The sequence below is a fragment of the Jaculus jaculus genome, chromosome 18 (genome assembly GCF_020740685.1).
Source record: "Jaculus jaculus isolate mJacJac1 chromosome 18, mJacJac1.mat.Y.cur, whole genome shotgun sequence".
In the NCBI taxonomy this organism is placed as follows: Eukaryota; Metazoa; Chordata; class Mammalia; order Rodentia; family Dipodidae; genus Jaculus; species Jaculus jaculus.
In genome coordinates, this window is record NC_059119.1 from 2,926,639 (window position 1) to 2,945,710 (window position 19,072).

The 19,072-nt window shown below is 41.4% G+C and overlaps 1 protein-coding gene across 3 annotated transcripts in view; it reads left to right on the forward strand.

Annotated features, from left to right (window-relative positions):
• Bicc1 (BicC family RNA binding protein 1) overlaps positions 1-19,072 on the forward strand; it is a 279,635-nt gene that overhangs the window by 139,084 nt on the left and 121,479 nt on the right. For all 3 annotated transcript variants that reach the window (XM_012948611.2, XM_045137183.1, XM_045137184.1), the window contains exon 3: positions 18,579-18,648. In XM_012948611.2, coding sequence (XP_012804065.2) covers positions 18,579-18,648 — 70 coding nt within the window. The remainder of the gene's footprint in view (positions 1-18,578; positions 18,649-19,072) is intronic.

Consider the following 19,072-nt stretch of genomic DNA (forward strand, 5'->3'; position numbering starts at 1 on the left):
AAGCAACTGAGTGCTTAAAATCTCACTTATTTAAAAATTGGATTAAGTATTATTGAATTTATACTGATTTAATATCTGATACAATTTGGACTTTTAAAATATGAGGTTTTTATCCTGTGCAGTGGTATCTATCTATAATCCCAGCACTCAGGAGATAGAGGCTGGAGGATTCAGAGTTCAAACTCTTCCTTGGCTACAGTTAGAGGCCAGCCTGGCTTATATAAGACCAGTATCAAAAAATGGTGGTTTTATAGTATTTTCTAGTATTGTTAATTTGATTAAACTTTATTTGACTTACAACTTTAAGTATGCTACAACTTTAAAAGGTGAAACAAAACATAAATATTTAATGTAGTTTGAGAAAAATAAAAAAAAAACCCTCTATCCTTAGATATAGGAATGGTCATGTTTTAAAAGGAAAAATAGTTTTTATTTTGGTTTAAAATATTTTATGTCTTAAACCTCAAATTTCCATTCATTGTGTGTTCTCTGTAATGAAATTCTTCGGGAGCACGCCTATGGTCCTTGAATGAGTATGTGTCATTGGGTGGTTCCTTTATCCACAGTACTTGAAGGAAACTTCAGTGATAAATGGAACTCATGCTGCCCGTAAAGCTGGTCTCAACACTGACTGCAAGTCTTCTGTGAGAAAAATGTAACAGGTATAATGGCTGATGGAAAAAGTTAGGTCCATGTGAAGGTGTAAAACTTAAATTATTTTTTCTAAAATCATAACTGCATGAATTAAAATATCTATTAAATCTTGTCTGAAAAATGGATATTCTATTATTTATGTATTTTTGGCAGCATTCAGGATTGAATTCAGGGCCTCATTCATGCTAGAAAAGCACTCATCCCCAGCCTTAGGAAGTCCATTTTTAGATGTGACAGAGTTTCATATGTCTTCAACTAATGAAGAATATGGAAGGTAAATAAGAGTTTGAACTAACATGGGGATAATTGTGTTGCCATCTGGTTTTGCATTAGAAATACAAAACAACTCTGCTAAGCCCATATAGCATCGGCTAAATATACAAGGTGAATAACTCTTAGGTCTGGATTTGAGGAGATCAGTTCTTTAAGAGTGGAAAACAGCTGGGTGTAGTGGCGCACACCTTTAGTCCCAGCACTTGGGAGACAGAGGTAGGAGAATCACTGTGAGTTCGAAGCCAGTATGACACTATAGAGTGAATTCTAGGTTAGCCTGGGTTAGAGTAAGAGCCTACATCAAAACAAAAACAAACCAAAACAAAAGAGTAGAAAATATCCCCTATATATATTATGCTTTGACTAGAAGGTGAGATATTATTTTTGTATTATAATGAGCAGGTATGACAAGGCCAGTTTTACAACTTTCTTGCTTCAGAGTGTTTATCGCTTGAAAGGGCCATTTTATTCATTATATATCACACTTTTATATGGTTTACCCTAATGTATAAACAGTCACAAGAGAAATACAGGATGTTTTGTAACAATGTGGTAAAAAGATAAGCACTGAGTCTAAACATTGAGTTGCATAAGGAAAATTTATATTCAGTGAGGTTATTGTCAGTTGTTGTTTTGAAGGTGAGAATTTGTATAATTGAAATTCTTTCTTCTAGAATAGTGCTTTCTCCACCATTCCCATTCAGTGTTTGAGTAAAGATAACGTTTTCTTGTAGTTGGTCTTGAAAAATCCAGTTAGTTTTATTTAAAAGAACAACTTTCTTCTCCCAAACCATTAACACCTGACCACACCCAATTTGTTTCTCTCCCTGAAGGTTTCTGTTTCCTGAATGCCTTTGCAGTGGAAGCATATGGAACTTAGCCTTTCCCCTTCGTTGTACTTAGAGTAAATTTTTTGAAGGACACATAGGCTTTTGGATGTATAATTTGCTCATTGAGTTTTGAGTTATGGTTTGGTATATAAATGTGCCTTTTAAAAAATACTTACTTAAAGCTGGGCGTGGTGGTGCATGCCTTTAATCCTAGCACTCAGGAAGCTGAGGTAGAAGGATTCCAGAAAGTTCGAGGCCACCCTGAAACTACATAGTGAATTTCAGGTCAGCCTGGACTACAGTGAAACCCTACCTAGAAAAACAACCCCCCCCCCCCCCATTTACCAGATGCTGGACAATTTGTTGTTTACAGTGTTTGGCAGTCACAAATACATGTTCTGAACAACCCCCAGTTAGGTCTTCATATGGAGGTAAATTTTCATCTTTTAAGTATGTGCCTTGGAGTAGAGCTGCTGGATGGTATGGAGGATGTATGTTCTACTACATAAGAAGCTGCCTATATGTTTCTCTGGGTTCACACCAGCATGGAGTCAGGTTGTTGGATACCCTTATCAGCACTTGATATTTTCTGTCTTCCTTTTAGCCATTCTAGTGAGTGTGCAATCTTTTCTTACTTGGGCATACTTGCATTTGCCTAACATGGTTGGACATTTGTGTGTGTGTGTGTGTGTGTACACCTATGGGCTATTCTTAGTTTCTTTTGTCAATTGCTTATTCATTCATTTGCTAATTGTTCCATTGGGTTGCTTATATTGAGTCATAAGCTTTCTATATAGTTTATCAGCAACAAGTTTTCTAAATATTTTTCCCTAATCTGTAGCTTTTGTGTTGCATGAGGAAAACTCATACTCAGTGACTTGGATACCATCAGTTGCTTTCTTGAAAACGAGAGATTGTAGAGGAGATGGTTTCCTTTTCACTCTCCTATGAATCCAGGGCCAGGTTGTCATCCCCACACACGTTCACTAAGGGAAGCTTTATTTCATGTCCAACACTGTAAACTCGGGCTATTGTTACCAGCTAGTAATGGACATGTCCTTGGCAAATGCCAGCTCCAACTCTTACCCCTTTCTTTCATAACATTTCTGTTCTCTAAGGAATTTCCTTTCTTTCCAGAAACACATTTTTATAGCTTACTCAGTGTCTCAAGGTGTTTTCTGCTTATATGGCTTTATCTGGTAAGCCATAGTTCACCCTGTTGCTAGAAGCACGTGTCATCCTCCTTTGCAGCAGTGAGTTTACTAGATTATAATTATAGGCTTCCTTTTCTCTAGCCAAAAATTTTAATGTTAGTAGGAGTTGATGCATGTGACTTTTAAAAGTCTTGAATTTCTGGTGAGGCACACAAAAGCTTGGTGGTACTAATGTGATGCTGCAGAAAGAACTTGGACTTTTTATTCAAGCTTGTACAAACTGGAAATGTACAAAAAGCATTTATTAGCTGCATGGACTTAGGTAAATTACCTAGGGTGTGTGAGTGTGGGTATGTGTGTATGTGTGTTCTACCTTTCTTTGGTAAGCGTTTGAGCTGCCCTGAATGACCTTGTGAAATGAAGGGGAAAGATCCAAATAAAGCTTAAAACTTCTCCTTTCCATTCAGTTTTTTTTTCCCCAGATGACTACAGTGTTCTGAATATCACCTGATAGTTTGATGGAGATTGAAAAGAATCTTTGTAATCCAACAGCCCATGTCCCAGTATTCCCACTTGAGCAGCACTACCTGATTTCCCTCTTTAAAGCTCAGCATTCCACAAATGGCCTCCGTGAGAATGGATCGAGTGCATGACTGGAAATTACCCTCTTGAGGAATTCAGTTTTCTGGTTAAAACCAAGTTTCATGTTTCCTTACCACACTGCTGCATCTAGGTCACTTGTTTAGGTCTCTGGTCAGCACACCGGAACCAAGGCAGTTGTGAAATAAGCTTTGCTTTCCTCCCTAAAGCAAATAAGTGTAATTTAGTATTTCAACTGGTTAGCCTGAGCAAGAGTCCAACCATGGGTTTACTTAGCTTCCCTGGGCTCTTACAGGATTTGCTTAATACTTCCATGGGGGTGGAAGTCTATTTCAGTTTTTAAAGTACAGCTTATCTAAAACTTACTTTCTTACTTCAGTTTATTCTTTTTTCTTGGTGTTCATGATAGTAAAGGGTATCCAGATTTTCAGACCAGAAATGGATAAGTTGGTAATTCCTGTCTCACACCTGTACAATTGAATCAACTCATTGTTTCATCAGTCCATTCAACAGAATCTACCTTGAATTCATTCACTGTCTTCATTGCTGCCATCCTAGGTTTTGTCTATGCCACCATTTTTTTTCATGCATAGATATTCATAGTGTCCTACTAGCACCCTCCTTTACCCAGTCTTTTTGCTGGTATTTTGATGTGTGTATAGTATGTGTGTGTTTATATGTGACTATATGTTCATAAGTGTAAAGGTGGAGATAGAGGTTGACCTCAGGTATCTTCCTCTATCACGCTCCACCTTATTTTGAGACTGGCCCCCTTACTGAACTCAAAGCCCACAAATGCAGCCAAATAAGCTAGCCATCCAGTCCTGGGGATCCTCCTTTCTCTATCACCACAGTTCTGGGATTATAGGCTCACACCATCTGCCTGTCATGCTTGTACAACAAGCACTTTACCTGTGGAGCTGTTTCCCTAGCCTACAATCTAAGATGTAAAAGGTTTAATGCTCTTTCTTGGGGCTGGGGAGATGGTTCAGTGGATAAAGTGCTTGCCACTCAAGACTGAGTACCTGAGTTTGGATCCCCACCTGCCAGAAGTCATAGCAGGCGTCTGTAATCTCAGCATGCTGAGAAGGAAATGGGAGGCAGAGATAAGAGAATGTCCTGGAAGCTTTCAGCCCAGCTGGATTGGTGAATGGATCTGTAAACAGAAATGAGAATGAGACACCGTGCCTCAAATGAGGTGGAAGGCTGGGACGAGCACCTCAAAGTTGCCCTTTGACCTCCACCAGTGCACTGTGGCACAAACACACCCATGTGTGACACATGTACACACATACTGCCCCCATATGACCTCTTATACACCAAACAGAAGTATGTTGGAAAAATTCCCACTTTGCATTCCTTCTTAGTGAGTAAGACCCAAAGTCCTTATCATGGCACTCAAGGATTTATGAGACATGGCTCTTGTGTCCCTCCACTTTCCTTGTTGCCTTCCCTTCTGACACTTGGACCTGTTTCAATAACTTAAATACTTTATTCCTTCTAGCCTCTGGGTTTTCATGCTGCCTCCCAGAGCCTCTCTGTACATCCTTCAGGGCTTGGCTTAAATGGCCCTGCCTTAATTTCCTCAGAAAGTTGATCTGACTCAGTATAAAGTACACCTGCTGATTGTCCTGTGAGAATCCTGCTCTTTTAAAACATCCTTCCATTTTTTTTTTCATATAGGATTTTGCTTTCCTGTTGTTCTGTTTCCTCCCTTAATGGCTTGATTTATTTCTTCATTTCCTCTAGTGGATTGTAAATGTGATTGGAGATGGTTTAAATTCTATTCCTTATTGTATATGTAGTGCATAATTTAAGGGCTGCCCTGTATTGGAATGCAGTATGTATTTGTGAGTGAAGGGCTGCTGCTGCTGAAGGTGCCACCTCACTGGATGTAATCACATATCCTTGCGCAGCTCCCTTTTCCAGGTAGTGGACAGACAGAAGACATCAGTATGAGATATCATTACAGGTATATATTACATATTGGTGAGGATCAGTTACTTGTAGGTTTCCCTGAATATACTGGCTAAGACTCTGGAGAGGGGACAAGGAGGTCTTGACCATCATTGATCTGCTGTGTTTGAGCCCAACACCTCACAGAGAACTTGTTTAAAAAAAAATGAATGAGGGCTAGGGAGATGGCTTAGTGGTTAAGGCATTTGCCTGCAAAGCCAAAGGACCTCAGTTTGATTCCCCAGGACCTATGTAAGCCAGATGCACAAGGGGTGCATGTGTCTGGAGTTCATTTGTAATGGCTGAAGGCCCTGGCATGCCAATTTTCCCTCTCTGCCTTTCTCTCTCTTTTGAAAATAAATAAATTTTTTAAAAAATGAATGAACAGGGCTGGAGAGATGTCTTTGTGGTTAAGGCACTTGCCTGCAAAGTATCAAAACTTAAGTTTGACTCTCCAGGTCTTATGTAAGCCAGACTCACAAAATGACACAAGCGCAGGTCACACATAGGCACAAGGGGCGCATGCATCTGGAGTTCAGTTGCAGTGGCTGGAGGCCCTGGCATACTAATTCTGTCCCTCCCTCCCCTTCACATAAAAAAAAAAAAAAGCCAGTCTTGTTGGGCTTGTCTCAAAAAAAAAAAAAAATGAGTAGCCTTAAAAATAAACTTCTGTAACTGGTTATATTTCATAATCCATAATAATTATATGTTCCTTTCTGCCATGTGGCTAGGTGTTAGATGTTCAGACTGTATTGATAGAATCTTTATTTTAAACACCAAAGTTAAATGGTTTTTGATTAGATTCTTTTTAGATGCTAAGAGTTTGAAAACTCATGAGGGCAAAGCTGTTTTAAAGTTTAACTGTAAGAATCTCAGGCAGACATCTGAAACCATGCCAGCTCGGATTCTACACTGCTGTTGACCAATCAAATCTCAGAGCATCTCTGTGTTTTTCTTTGGAGTTGTCTCTTGTGACTTTAGTCAGGCTGTCCAGCCTCCAGAGTACCTCTCTCAAAAAATTTTCATTATCAATTAAATTTGTTTTGAAATGTACAAATTCTTTCAAAATTGGTTATACTTTTTAATAGATTCCCCATAATTTTCCTTTATCAGGAATATTTAAACTTATATTGTCAGATAACTTCATAGAGAATACAATAAATAATTTCAACCACACTGTACCCCAACAGGGTAATACTTTATTTTTCTGGCATGGTCTGGGAAAGGAGTCATTTCCAGCATTCATTTAGAAAGTATTAGAGAATTCTTACATGTGCAAGGGTACTTGCTTGTAATCCCAGCCTTAGACTTACTTGTACTTAGATTTTCAGCAGACTTTAGCCCTGAGCCCCCTCAGCAAATACCCTAGACCTTATGTCCACTTCTGCTCTGCACAGTTGTCTATTCTCTCTTCCAAGACTCTGGCCTGGATAGTTTTAAATGCCATGGGGAACCAACTTCTGTGGTCTTGGCTGCAGGACCATTTCTCACTTCTTTGAGTATGGCCACATTCTTTGTATTTTTTATTTTTGCTAACCCATGGCAAGCACACATATGAGTACTCACTGATTGTATTATGTCCATTTGAATAGTGACTTTAAACTGTTACATCACTTAACTATCAACATTTTAAAATCAAGATTTCCCATATCAGTCTGGCTCTGTCACATCTCCTTATTTTGGAAAGAGAGAGACAATTGGTGCACCAGGGCCTCAGCCGCTGTAATTGAACTCCAGGTGCTTGTGCCACCCAGTGGGCATGTGGGACCTTGTGCTTGCCTCACCTTTGTGCATCTGGTTTACATGGGATCTGGAGAGTCGAACATGGGTCCTTAGGCTGTGTAGACAAGCGCCTTAATCACTAAGCCATCTCTTCAGCCCTGTCACATCTCTTGAACAATCTGGAGGTCTGGCTTCTCAGCTGCCTCTGTGCGCACTTGCACCCAAGGTTGGAGAGGCACACTCCTCTGGCTGCACACTTAACCACACTTTGTGATTTTTTTTTTTTTCCTGAAACTGAGGTCAAATGTCAGTTTCCAGTTACCCCTGTCATGGTACCATTGAGTTTCTCTTATTGGAATGAATAATTGACTGTAGGTCAAGGGAGACATAGGTACCAAGAGTACCATGTATCCTATGAAAAAGAGAGAGGTATATTTGTTAGTGTGAATGACTTTTCTATATTTGTTTTTGCTGCTTATAATTCTGTGTTGCATTAGAAATGTGTAGAAACATGTACAGTGTCCATCCAGTCCTGTTTCTTGCCACATTTGTGTATATAATTGACTTAGGGACTCTTGACTAGAGGCATGAGTCCATGAAAGGGAACAGGCTATACCCTAGGGTCTCAAGGGACAGAAGCTTATAGCTTGCTTACAAATGACATGCCCAGGTACCGTCTCTGCACTTTGTGAAGAGAGTGACTGTGGTTGGTTTTGCTGTAATGAGGCCCTCCAGGACCTGGCCAGTTCACCAGACTTTGCCTTCAAGGACCATATATTCTAAAAGAGGGGATGTGGTTCATCTGAAAGAGTGATAGGACTTAACTCTCAGAAGAGGGATGACAATGCAGCTCTAGGAGGGAGAAGCAGCCTCTAGGTTGCTTTTGCAGTTGGTGTGAAATGACAGATACAGCTCCAGAGCCAGAGACAATGGGGCAGTGGAACAGTTTTAATTTAAAAAAGAATGAACTAGATACTATCTCTATAGTTGTGCTCATGGATGTAGAGGGACTACTAAAAGAAAATCAGTGAGGTTAGTTGTGGCCTGTGATGGACAGTTTTACATACTAAACCAAGTTCACGTCTAACTTGAGGGACAATAAGCACTGAGCCCCTTTTGAATTAGGGGGAGGGAAATAAAGGAAGTGATTTCGAGAGGAGCTGGAGGATGTTCAGTCACCAAGTATGAGCCCCTTTGAGGAAGTGGTGTGGAGTGGGAATTGCCTGGGTGGAAGATTGTCCCAGGCTGTGGACAGTTTTGGATAGGGGCTCACCATGTCTGTGCAGGTCACTGGATGTGGTGGTGACGGGGAAGAAGCTGCAGAAGAGAGGAGGAGACCATGTCTTAGAAGACTCAGTAACTCAGGAGGAGCTAGTTGGGGAGGTGTATCCAAGAGGATGCTTTTGTCTACAAGCAGGAGGTTGGCATCCACACCATGAATGGGAATTGCCTCACAAGACCAAAAAATGCTGGAGCATAGTGGACTCTGGAGTGGCTGATCAAGAAAGATTAATCAACCAAAAAAGAGAAGGAAGTCTGCCCGTTTTAGTAAAATGGATGAATCTGGACATCATTATGTGAAGTAAAAAGAATCTGATGTAGACAGATTTTATTATTTGTTTATTAACTTGAGAGGGAGAAAGAAGTAGAGGGAGGGAGGGAGGGGTAGAGAGAGAAAGAGAGAGAGAATATATATGGGCATGCCAGGGCCTCCAGCTACTGCAAATGAACTCCAGATGCACTTTCCCCCTTGTGCTTCTGGCTTACATGGGTCCTGGAGAGTTGAACCGGGATCCTCTGCTTTACAGGCAAATGCCTTAACCACTAAGCAATCTCTCCAGCCCCAGATAAAGACAGATTTTACAGTCAGATGTCACTGGAATCAAGTGTGAAATCTAAACAAGTTCAACTCAGAAGTAGAGAATAAAATTGTGGTTTTAGGTGCTGGGGGAGGTAGGAGACACTGGTCAGAAAGGATAAGTTTGCACTCACAAGGTGCACACGTTCAGGCAGTCAGATGTATGGTGTGGGCTGAGAGGCATGTGTTGCTAATCAGATTATGACAATCATTATTTTTAAAATTATTATTTGAGAGAGAAGGAAGGGAGGGAGGGGAGGAGGGGAGAGTGGGGGAGAGGGAGGGAGGGAATATATGGGTGCACCAGGGCTTCCAGCTTCTGCAAATGAACTCCAGACACATGTGCCACCTTGTGCATCTGGCTTACATGGGTCCTGAGGAATCGAATCGAGGTCCTTTGGCTTTGCAGGCAAATGCCTTAACCACTAAGCAGTCTCTCCAGCCAGCAGACTATACTTTTAACTATTTGATGTTCTTGTTTTACTGTTGCGGGGAATTGAACTCCGTGTCTTCAGTCTGCTAGGCAAGTGTTCTGCTACTAAGCCACGTCCCTTGCTAAAAAGTAAGTATTGGCATGAGTTTGGTGGGGGGGGAACCCTTATACCCTGCTGGTGAGAAAGCAAATTAGTCCAGCAGCTGTGGAAATCAGTGTGACAGTACCTCAAAAAATGAAAAGTGGGGCTTTGGTATGATGCAGCTGACTCAGCTTCCTACTAGGACTCTGTCATACCCTGTTTATTGCTGCACTAGCTATGTGGAATTGGCCCTATAAAGAAAATGTGATACATTGCAAGGTAGAGTTTTATTCAACCATAGAGAACAAAATTAAGTTGTTGGCAAGAAAATAGATAGAAATGGATATTATGTTACATGCAATAAGCTAGTCTTTATTCACAAATGTAAGTATCACATACGTGGAACTTAGGTGGGAAGAGGCCATGAGAGGAAAAGAGAGGCTGCTAGGAATGTGGAAGAAGAAAGGGAGGGGTAATACACTGGGTAATTATAATTAAAGTATATCATATGCATGTATGCAGATATGATTATGAAACCTATTTCTACATTCAATTTAATGTAGGCTAGTTTTAGAAAAGAAGATGGAGCTGAGTTGAAGGGTACAATGTACACCATGGGCAAGCATGTAATTAGAGGGCTAGAACATTCCAGTCCAATCTCTTACGTTGCTTAAATCAGTGCCATTTCATTTTTTTCCTCCAGGTTATACAGTGCTTATTTTAAGACCATTTTGTTGAAATACGATTAACATGGGAAATCTGTGTGTGCTTAGCATATATGTTTAGACATAAGTGCACATCCATGCAACCAGCTCCATTCACGCTAATCTATCAGTTGCTGCAACATTTCCTTCTGCCTCTTTTATAATAATTCTGATAAGAACACTTATGATCTGTGGTCTTAGCAAATTTAGTATATATTACAACACTGTTAACAGTAAACTCTAGGGATTTCTCATTTTGCCCATGTTACATGCTGCATTTTTTTCTCTTCAGGTAGAGAGAGAGAGTGAGAGTGCGAGTGAGCAAGCATGCATGCCAGGGCCTGTACCCGCTGCAAACGAACTCCAGATGTATGCGCCACTTTGTGCATCTGGCTTTACAAGCGTACTGGGGACTCAAACCCAGGTTGTTAGGCTTTATAGGCAAACACCTTAATTGCTGACCCAATTCTCCTGGCCTACACTGTGTTTTTAAGTTAACGTGTTCATTATTCAGTCATACCAGACTCTGACAGAAGTTGCGTGGCTGATCACCAGTCCAAGTGAACATTTCTATTTAGGGAGAGGTGTGTAGACTGAACCACCAGCAAGCAAATACGATAGCTCTGTGTGTGTGCAGTGCTAGAGGGAAGGTAAACTGGTCATGTGTGGCTGACGTTTGTTTAGTTAAGATGTGGCAATGAAAATCCCTGTATATCAGCTATGGAAAGCAAGGGCTATGTATTTACATTTCGAGTGAATTTGTCCTGACCTTTGTTAGAAGTTCAACAACTTGGCCTTGGCCACTTCATGGCAGAATGCCCCCTCCATCACTGTGACATCTCAATGCTTCCCTCACTTTCCATGAGTGCTTGGAGGTAGGGATAGGAATACTTCTTGGTGTAAGAACCATTGTGGGACTATGTCTGGGTCATTTCACAACCAACAAAGCTGGGTGTGTTGAGGAATAGTTGCTTGTTACTCAAAGGTTCATGGCAGTTCTCAGTTTGAGTTTTCTGAATGACTTCCCCATAGGTGGTGCCTTCCACTTCCCTCAAAAGCCAAAGGAGAATGGGAAAAATAGTTCAGTGGTTAAAGGCACTTGCTTGCAAATCCTGATAGCCAGGGTTCAAATCCCCAATACCCATGTATAGCGAGATATACAAAGTAGTAGTGCATGCATCTGCAGTTTGTTTTCAGTGTCAGAGGCCCTGATCTGTCACTTCTCTCCCTTTCTTTCTCCCTCCTTTCCTCCTTCCCTCTCCCTCCCTCTCTGTCTCTCCCCTTGCACATGAATAATAAACTCAAAAAAAATTTTCAAAAGCCAGATGAGACAAAACCACATGACCCCTACTCTGGATGGGTCAGGCCACAGATCTGCTTGCTGTTTTCCTTCTAAACTCTGACTTTCTTGCCTGTGCAATAGGTTTCACATATCTGACTCAGGAGGCTGTTGGGAAGAATGAATGGGAAATTTTGTGAGTACTAGGTAAATGTGAGCAATTGTGATGAATAACTGAGTTGATGAAAAGAATTTCTTGGATGAAAATGAAATAGAACAGAATTCTCTAGTGTCTTAGAAAAATAAACATCTTTAGCTCATCAATATCCCATGTGTGAGAAGTTCACTGCTTTCCCATCTCTACTTACTTGGCGTCCTTCATGGTGAAATGAGACAAAATGACTCAAACTGTGGCTAGTGAAGTAACTAGTAACACCCTCCAGGAGGGAAGACATTTTCTCTAGTGATACAGGGAAATACAGCACAAAACACGTTGGTCTTTTGGAGAGAGAGGGTGCCCATGGCTCACAGCTGGTAGCCATTTTGAAGGGTGAATTTTCAGTAGGTTAGAATAAAAATGCCAAGCCGTGAGCATGGTGTTCTTGTCTGGGTCCTAGAGTATGTGTTTTAAATAAAGTCAGAACAAACAGGCTTATCTTGGCCTGACCTGAGATGTCAATTTCTTACCTGTGGACGTCTACTTTCACGTGTGGTTTGAAGACTGTGGGGAATGAGCAAGTAAGTAGAAGGCTGTTGGTTTGGCAGAGGTTGCCTTCATCTGTAAGATATTTCCTGTAATTGCCTCAAACCTGCAGCATTTTGTGAACATTGACAGATAACTTCTTTCCACATGGCATGCAAATTGGAAATTTTCTGGACATGGAATAAATCTATTATGAACACTGAAGAATATAAATGAAAATTGTGTTTATTATGAATCAATGTCTCATAGAATTTGATAAGATTTAATTGCTTATTTCATTCTAACTTTTAATAGTTTGTTTTAGGGTGGTGAAATTATTTTAAACAATTCACATTGTAGCTCTGTAATTTAAAAAAACTACAGGAGGTTTAAAACAGTTTAAAAAAATCCAAATTGTAGATTATGTAAGCATCACCCCACCTTCCCACCTCTCATACCCCACATAGAATTACACCAAAACAGAAACATGTAATTCCATATTTACTAATTGTCCCTTTTAGTATAGAAAAGGAGCTATCAGTCTTAAACAGGACAGCTAAATGACCCCCTCTAAGGCACAGGGAACGGTGAGGAATGGGCTAGAGAGCATGAAAGAGCAGGGGCGGAGGAGGACTATAAACTACTGTCGTCTGATATGGCATGGCCACAACACTCACGAATTCACAGCAGCTGATCACTCTTACTGCATGAGATTAAGATTGTTAGTACTTCACCATCGGTAAAGGAAGGGTACATGAGAGCCCACAGCTGAGTAGCTCAGAGCGCCTAGTGGTGGTTGGGACAGGAGAGTCATGTTCATCAGGGGTGTAGCCCATTCCACGGTGCACGTAAACCTAATTTAACCCAATGTGTAAAAATAGGCATGAAAGTAAGATGGGAGGAAGGGTGTTAATGGGAGAGGGAAGGAGATAAAGGAGGGTCATTGGGAGGAATAAGATCAATATATATTGGATTAATATTATGCATGTATATATGTATGTATGTGTGTGTGTATGTGTATTAAAATGTCCCAAATGGAAAAACACAAAAATTTAAAAAAAACTTTGAAAAAAAATGAAACAAAGAAACAAAGCATTACTTCCTGTTAATAAAAATTTCAATATGAATTAGAAAGGTAAGATGGCTAGTTTTGAAAGCTATAATATATTCACAGCATACTATCTCAGATTTTTCATAACAAAACAGACTCTTACAGGGAAATAATCAAAATGTATATTCCTTCTGATACTCTTAATTTTAATTGCTGCATATATTTCAAAAATTGATATTAATAAAAATTCTTTGCTGCTATAAAATTTGCTGCTCATCAAATTTAATAGTAGTATCTTAGTACTCATTAATGAGCATAGTGATTCTAATCAATAGAAATTTAAAATAGCTACTTTTTCAGATAGGAAATTCTGGAGGAGTCCATCTAAAACATAACTGCCTTGTCATGGCATACAAAATTGCAGCTGAACTGGATTAGAAGAAATGTCCCATATGTATGGGACATGGTGGTTCACACTATAATCTCAGCACTTGGGAGGCTGAGGCCAGGGGAATCATGAATTTGAGGGTAGCCTGGGCAACATGAGTTTGAGGCCAGGCAGAACTACATAGTGAGATGCTGTCTAAAAAAAATTAAGCTATGATTTAAAGTTCCCAAACAATGACTTAAAGCATGATGCTTGTCCTTTGAGATATGGTTTTAGGCAGAGAAAGAAACAGTAACAAGATGTTAAGAATCTACCTCAAAGGGCTGGAGAGATGGCTCAGCAGGTAAGACTGCTTGCCACACAAGCACCAGGGCAGGAGAGAGCCTTGACTTGCCTGAGTTTGATTCCCCAGTGCTCATGTGAACAGCTGGATGAGGCCTCTAACCCCAAACCTATAGGGAACAGGGACTGCAGAATTGCTAGGTCTCGCTTGTCAGCCAATCTGCTGGAAATCAGACAGACAGACCACCCCCCTGCAAAAAAAAACCTAGTTTGAATTCACTTCAGTATATTTTTTCTCAAAGACAGAAAAAGTCATTTTCTTCTCCAAGGTTCTGTGGCTTGGCACACCTCAGTGTTCCTTAGCTTAAGTGACATGATGGTATTTGCCATTTTATTTCCATAAGGAAGCACTAATCATCTTAGGCATGACTCCCAACTCCCCGGTCAGATTTCACCCAGCCGAGGGCATCAGCATCTTTTTAGGGGGAGATGGCCAGACGTGACTTAATTGATTTATTTCTTGAATAGAAATTGAGCATTTGTGATGACATACTGACTTAACGTGAGAACCACAAGTTTCTGGGAAGTGATTTCTTTGTTTTGTGGGAATTAAGTGAATTGTGGGAAACTCAGGAGACTCTCTTGAAGGAAGCTTGTGAGATACATAAGCGTGCCTGTCTATTGCCGAGATTACACAGTGTGAGTTTGATGTTTACAGAGGGTGAGTGAGAGTCAGTAGTTCGTCCTTTGAGTTTCGGTTTTGTGGAGGGCAGAAACAGGAACAATAAGATTGTAGAGAAGCCAACATAAAAGAAAACCAAAAACTGACTTGTTGGAACTCTGTAATGACTTTTTTTCCTTTTCCTCTGGTGATAGAGACGATCATTTTTTTAGAAGGTTATGGTTTCTTGGATTATTATTATTATTTACCATTTTCCTGCTCTCACCTTGTCTAGCTCACCAAATCCACTTAGGACACCATTTTGCAGAACTTTACTGGGAACATATCTCTCGAGTTTCTTCTCACCTTGCCTCCCATCTCTGAGCACACTGTCCCCGTCTCTGTCACGCATCGTCCAGAGCTCATCCTTGTCAGCTCTGGCTGCATTCCTTTGGCCCCAGGACCAGGGTTCCTGGACCCCTTCTGCCTGCACCTGCAGAGAACTATTCCCGTTCCTGGTGTTTGGTCAAGTCCCATTTCCATGACGGAGAAGAGACTGAGTGTGTCATGTCAACACTGGCACTGGATGCAGCTGTCAGTCAGTACTGTGGGAACTGACTGGGAATAATTGTGGATGACAAAGCCAGAGTTCATGAACAACTTCTTGAGCAGAATTGACTCCCTGGGAAGTGAAATAAGTTGGCCCCTTCTTCTTGTAGTCACTGTGCTGGTTGTAATTTATTGGCCGAGAATGACTGCTAAGCACAGGGGCACGATCGCTTTGTTCCATGTCACATCTTCAAGTCTGTTTTTAATGTGTATCCTTATGTGTAACTGCTAGACAGTTGAGATGGTAGGAGACCCCACCCCCCAATGCTGTTTCTGGGCACCCTTGAAGGTGATGCTTGAAGTCCCTCATCTGAGCAGAATCACGCTCATGGCCCATCCTCTCTCAGACCTTGCCCATGCTCTCCGACAGTGCCCAGGACTCTTTCTGCGCCCTTTCTTCAGCTAGCTTCTTTCTCCTTCTTCCGTTGAAGAGCGTTTCTGGGATATCACTTTCCTTGGCCACGTACATTTGGGCTGGGATTCCATGTGTAGGTGTTCCTTCTGCCCTGCTGGCTTCTCCTCCTGACCCACAGTACTGTGGGGAGGGGGTTGTTTTCCCTTCTGCCTGTTAAACATGGCCTCAAAGGAAGGCCACGACTTCCTTGCTGGTGTCCGTGCAGTCACTGACTGAAGTGCTTGCTCTGTGGTAGCCGACCGCTCACAGCCTGGTGTGCTCTGCGTAGGATTTCCCATGCACTTTCTCTTCACATCCCCACGACCATTGCAGTAGGAGATTCCGCAAAGAAAGAGGCAGGAAACGGGACTGGTGGAGATTTGCTCAGCATGGTGTAGCTAGGCAGCGGCAGAACTGGTGGATAAGGGTGTTCTGAGGAGTCACCTGGTCAAACACATCAGAGACTTGGCTGTGTGGGGGGCAGTTTGTGTTTCTCCCAAGTAGAGGATGGGAGGATCCCTGCTTGCCATCGTGGTGAGGAGGATCGGGCTACAGAATAAGGGTAACTCTGGTGTGGGTGAGGGAAGAACAGGTGGATGTGATGAGTGCCATGGAAACTGAAGGCTTGGTGTTCTTAGCAGGACTGAAGGGCTGGGAGGAGAGGAACACCTATGAGGGCCTTGAGGCAAGGGCACCCTGTGCCTGTTTTGGGGCCTTTTCAGTGCTGCTAGAGCAGATGTAGTTGAAGAGAATAATACATTTTTTATTTTTTAAGTATTAATAGTGTAGTATTGATATGGACATGGTGGTATACTCTGTAATCCCAGCATTCAGGAGGCTGCAACTTTGAGGCCAGCCTGAGTGAGATCCTCTATAAAAAATAGATATAAAACTAACTAAATAATTTTTTCAGCCAACTTAAGTTTATTAACAGGAGTAAACATGACGAGAGGAGAGGAGGCTGGGAGTCGGTTCTGTAAGGCTGGGTAATAGGTTCACCTGCCTTCTTCATAAACCAGTTCCTAGACTTGGGGAGGACAAGGTGGCTGAATTTTATTGGTCAGTTTTTAATAGGGACATCAGTATAGAGAAATATTTCTCTAAGAAAAAATTAGTATTCTGTAGACACCATGCCAGACAGCAAGTGATGAGTATAAATACAATAGTGAGAATGAGCAAGTAGCATTGACTTCAAGAATCAAGGCTGTAGTGGGGTCCCAGAGCAGATGGGACCCCACTGCCCCTGACCATAGGGGACAGCTGCCCACTGCCAGCCAAGGTTGCCTCGTGGGAATATGGGCTCTTTGTTCTCAATCTATCAAGTGATCCAGAGAATCAAGAGATCTAGATTGCTATGTCAAATTCCTGAATTTTTATATGTTGGCTCAACTTTAAAAACCCTGACAATGAATAGAGAAAATGACGTGTGGACTGCCAGTGTAAAACATCTGCTAAAAGCCCTTTGATGCTTGGATCAAGGGGATTTGATGACATGATTTCTATGAATCATTTAGCCTCTTGTCCAGTACGTAGGCAATATCAGGGAAAACATGTTCCTGTTAATTTCACTGTTAATGTGTTTGGTCATCTTCCCTGTTCATTTGTTAACTCTAAATCCATATTTAAAAATGAGTGGTATCCTACTCCAAGTGATTAAGTTTATGAATGCTAGTTGCTGCTAGTTGCCTATTAAGTTGCTTTCTCTTAGTTTGGTACATTCCATATCTATGTTAGAAAAGTAAACATGCATCTACTGGAATTCATGAAATAAAATTAATGATAACCAAGGATGGGCATTTTGGAGTGACTGATTCCTTTTGCATTTACTAACATCTACTTCTCCCAACTTTTGCTGCCTCCCAGACAGCTCCTCCCTCACTTCCACTGCTCTGTACTCATTGCATCATTGCCTCCGTAACTGATACTTTTGTGTGGTGTTTTGAGCACCCCCATAGGTTCCTGTGTTTGGTCCCCAGATGGTAGCAGTTTGGGAAAGTTGTGGAGCCTTTGGAAGGTGAAGCCTTGCTGGAGGAGGTGTGTCATTGGGGTAGACCTAAAGATGTACTGGTTCAGCCCTACTGGGTGTTGGGAGCTAACTCAGTCAGACTTTTCACTGCTGTTGATTTGGATGTGTGATCCAGGCTTCCTGCTTGGGCCCGTGATGCTTTCCCTGCCACAGTGAAACCTCCCCTTGAGATCAGAAGCTGAAATAAGCCCTTTCCTCCCATGTGCTCAGGTGTCTGGTGTCTGGTCACAGCAGTGAGAAGGTGACTGCTACAACTCATAGTTGGCTCTTTTCCATTCAGTTCCTCATAGCTGGCTATCTGGCTATAAAGGGAAGAACTGTAGCATAAACACTTCCCAGACCATGTGGAGGATGATGGGAAATTCAGCTTTACAAAGGGGTTCTGTGCTTAGAAGCTTTTCATCAGTTTTAATAAAATACAAATGTTCCCAAAGCAAGTTATTTCTTTTGGGGTTGGGGATGATCTTCTGTAACATGGCCCAGCTCACACAGTTTTGTATTGCCGGCGTTGTACTCCGTGTGTTGAAATCTGTCGGCCCTGGTCTTGGGGAGTTTTATTCAGCATAGGCATCTCTAAGGGTTCTGGCAACAACTTGGGTTAATTATTTGCTTATTTACTTTTTCAGTCTTGTTTCTGTTAAAATTCTGGAGCAACATGGAGAGGATTGCTGGGAATAACAAAATATACTGGAATCTTTCTAATAGATTAAAGGCTTATGAAAACATCTTTCTCAAGGCCGATTTTCTTGTTCATTGTTTGAACATGAGATCATTTTGTTGTATCAACATGAAACTGGAAACATGAAAATAAGGTGTGAGTGAGTGAGTGAGAGAGAGAGAGAGAGAGAGAGAGAGAGAGAGAGGGAGGGAGGGAGGGAATCTTATCTATATGCAAAAGTTTTTAATTGAGTCAATATCTTTCTCTTAATTTTCAATACAGATCATGGAAGAAACAAACACGCAGATTGCCTGGCCATCCAAACTGAAGATTGGAGCCAAATCTAAGAAAGGTAAACGGGGTGGGAGTGGCATGCATTTCTGACAACCAAATTGGCTGTGGAAAAGACCTGTCTTTGTTCTTCTGTCTTCAAATATTTGTCAAATAGCAGTATTTTGGGAGGATTTTCATGATTAAAGTTAACATGCAGCTTTGCAATATCTGAAAGATATTTTGATGTGTGGCCCAAGACAATTCTTCCCTCAAGATGACACATAGAAACCAAAAGTTTCAAGTATTAATATTATAATTGAACTGTTATAAAAGATTTTATAGCCACCTCTGATCTTAAGGATATCCATTTGATTGCCAGGACTGGCAGGTGACTTCATGTGGAGTAACGTGTTTCGAGACACAAGTTCCGGTTGCTTGCTCTTTGGGCTTCTGTCAGGTTGTGCGTCAAGAGTGTTCCCCAGCACCCCCTTGCTCCAGAGTGA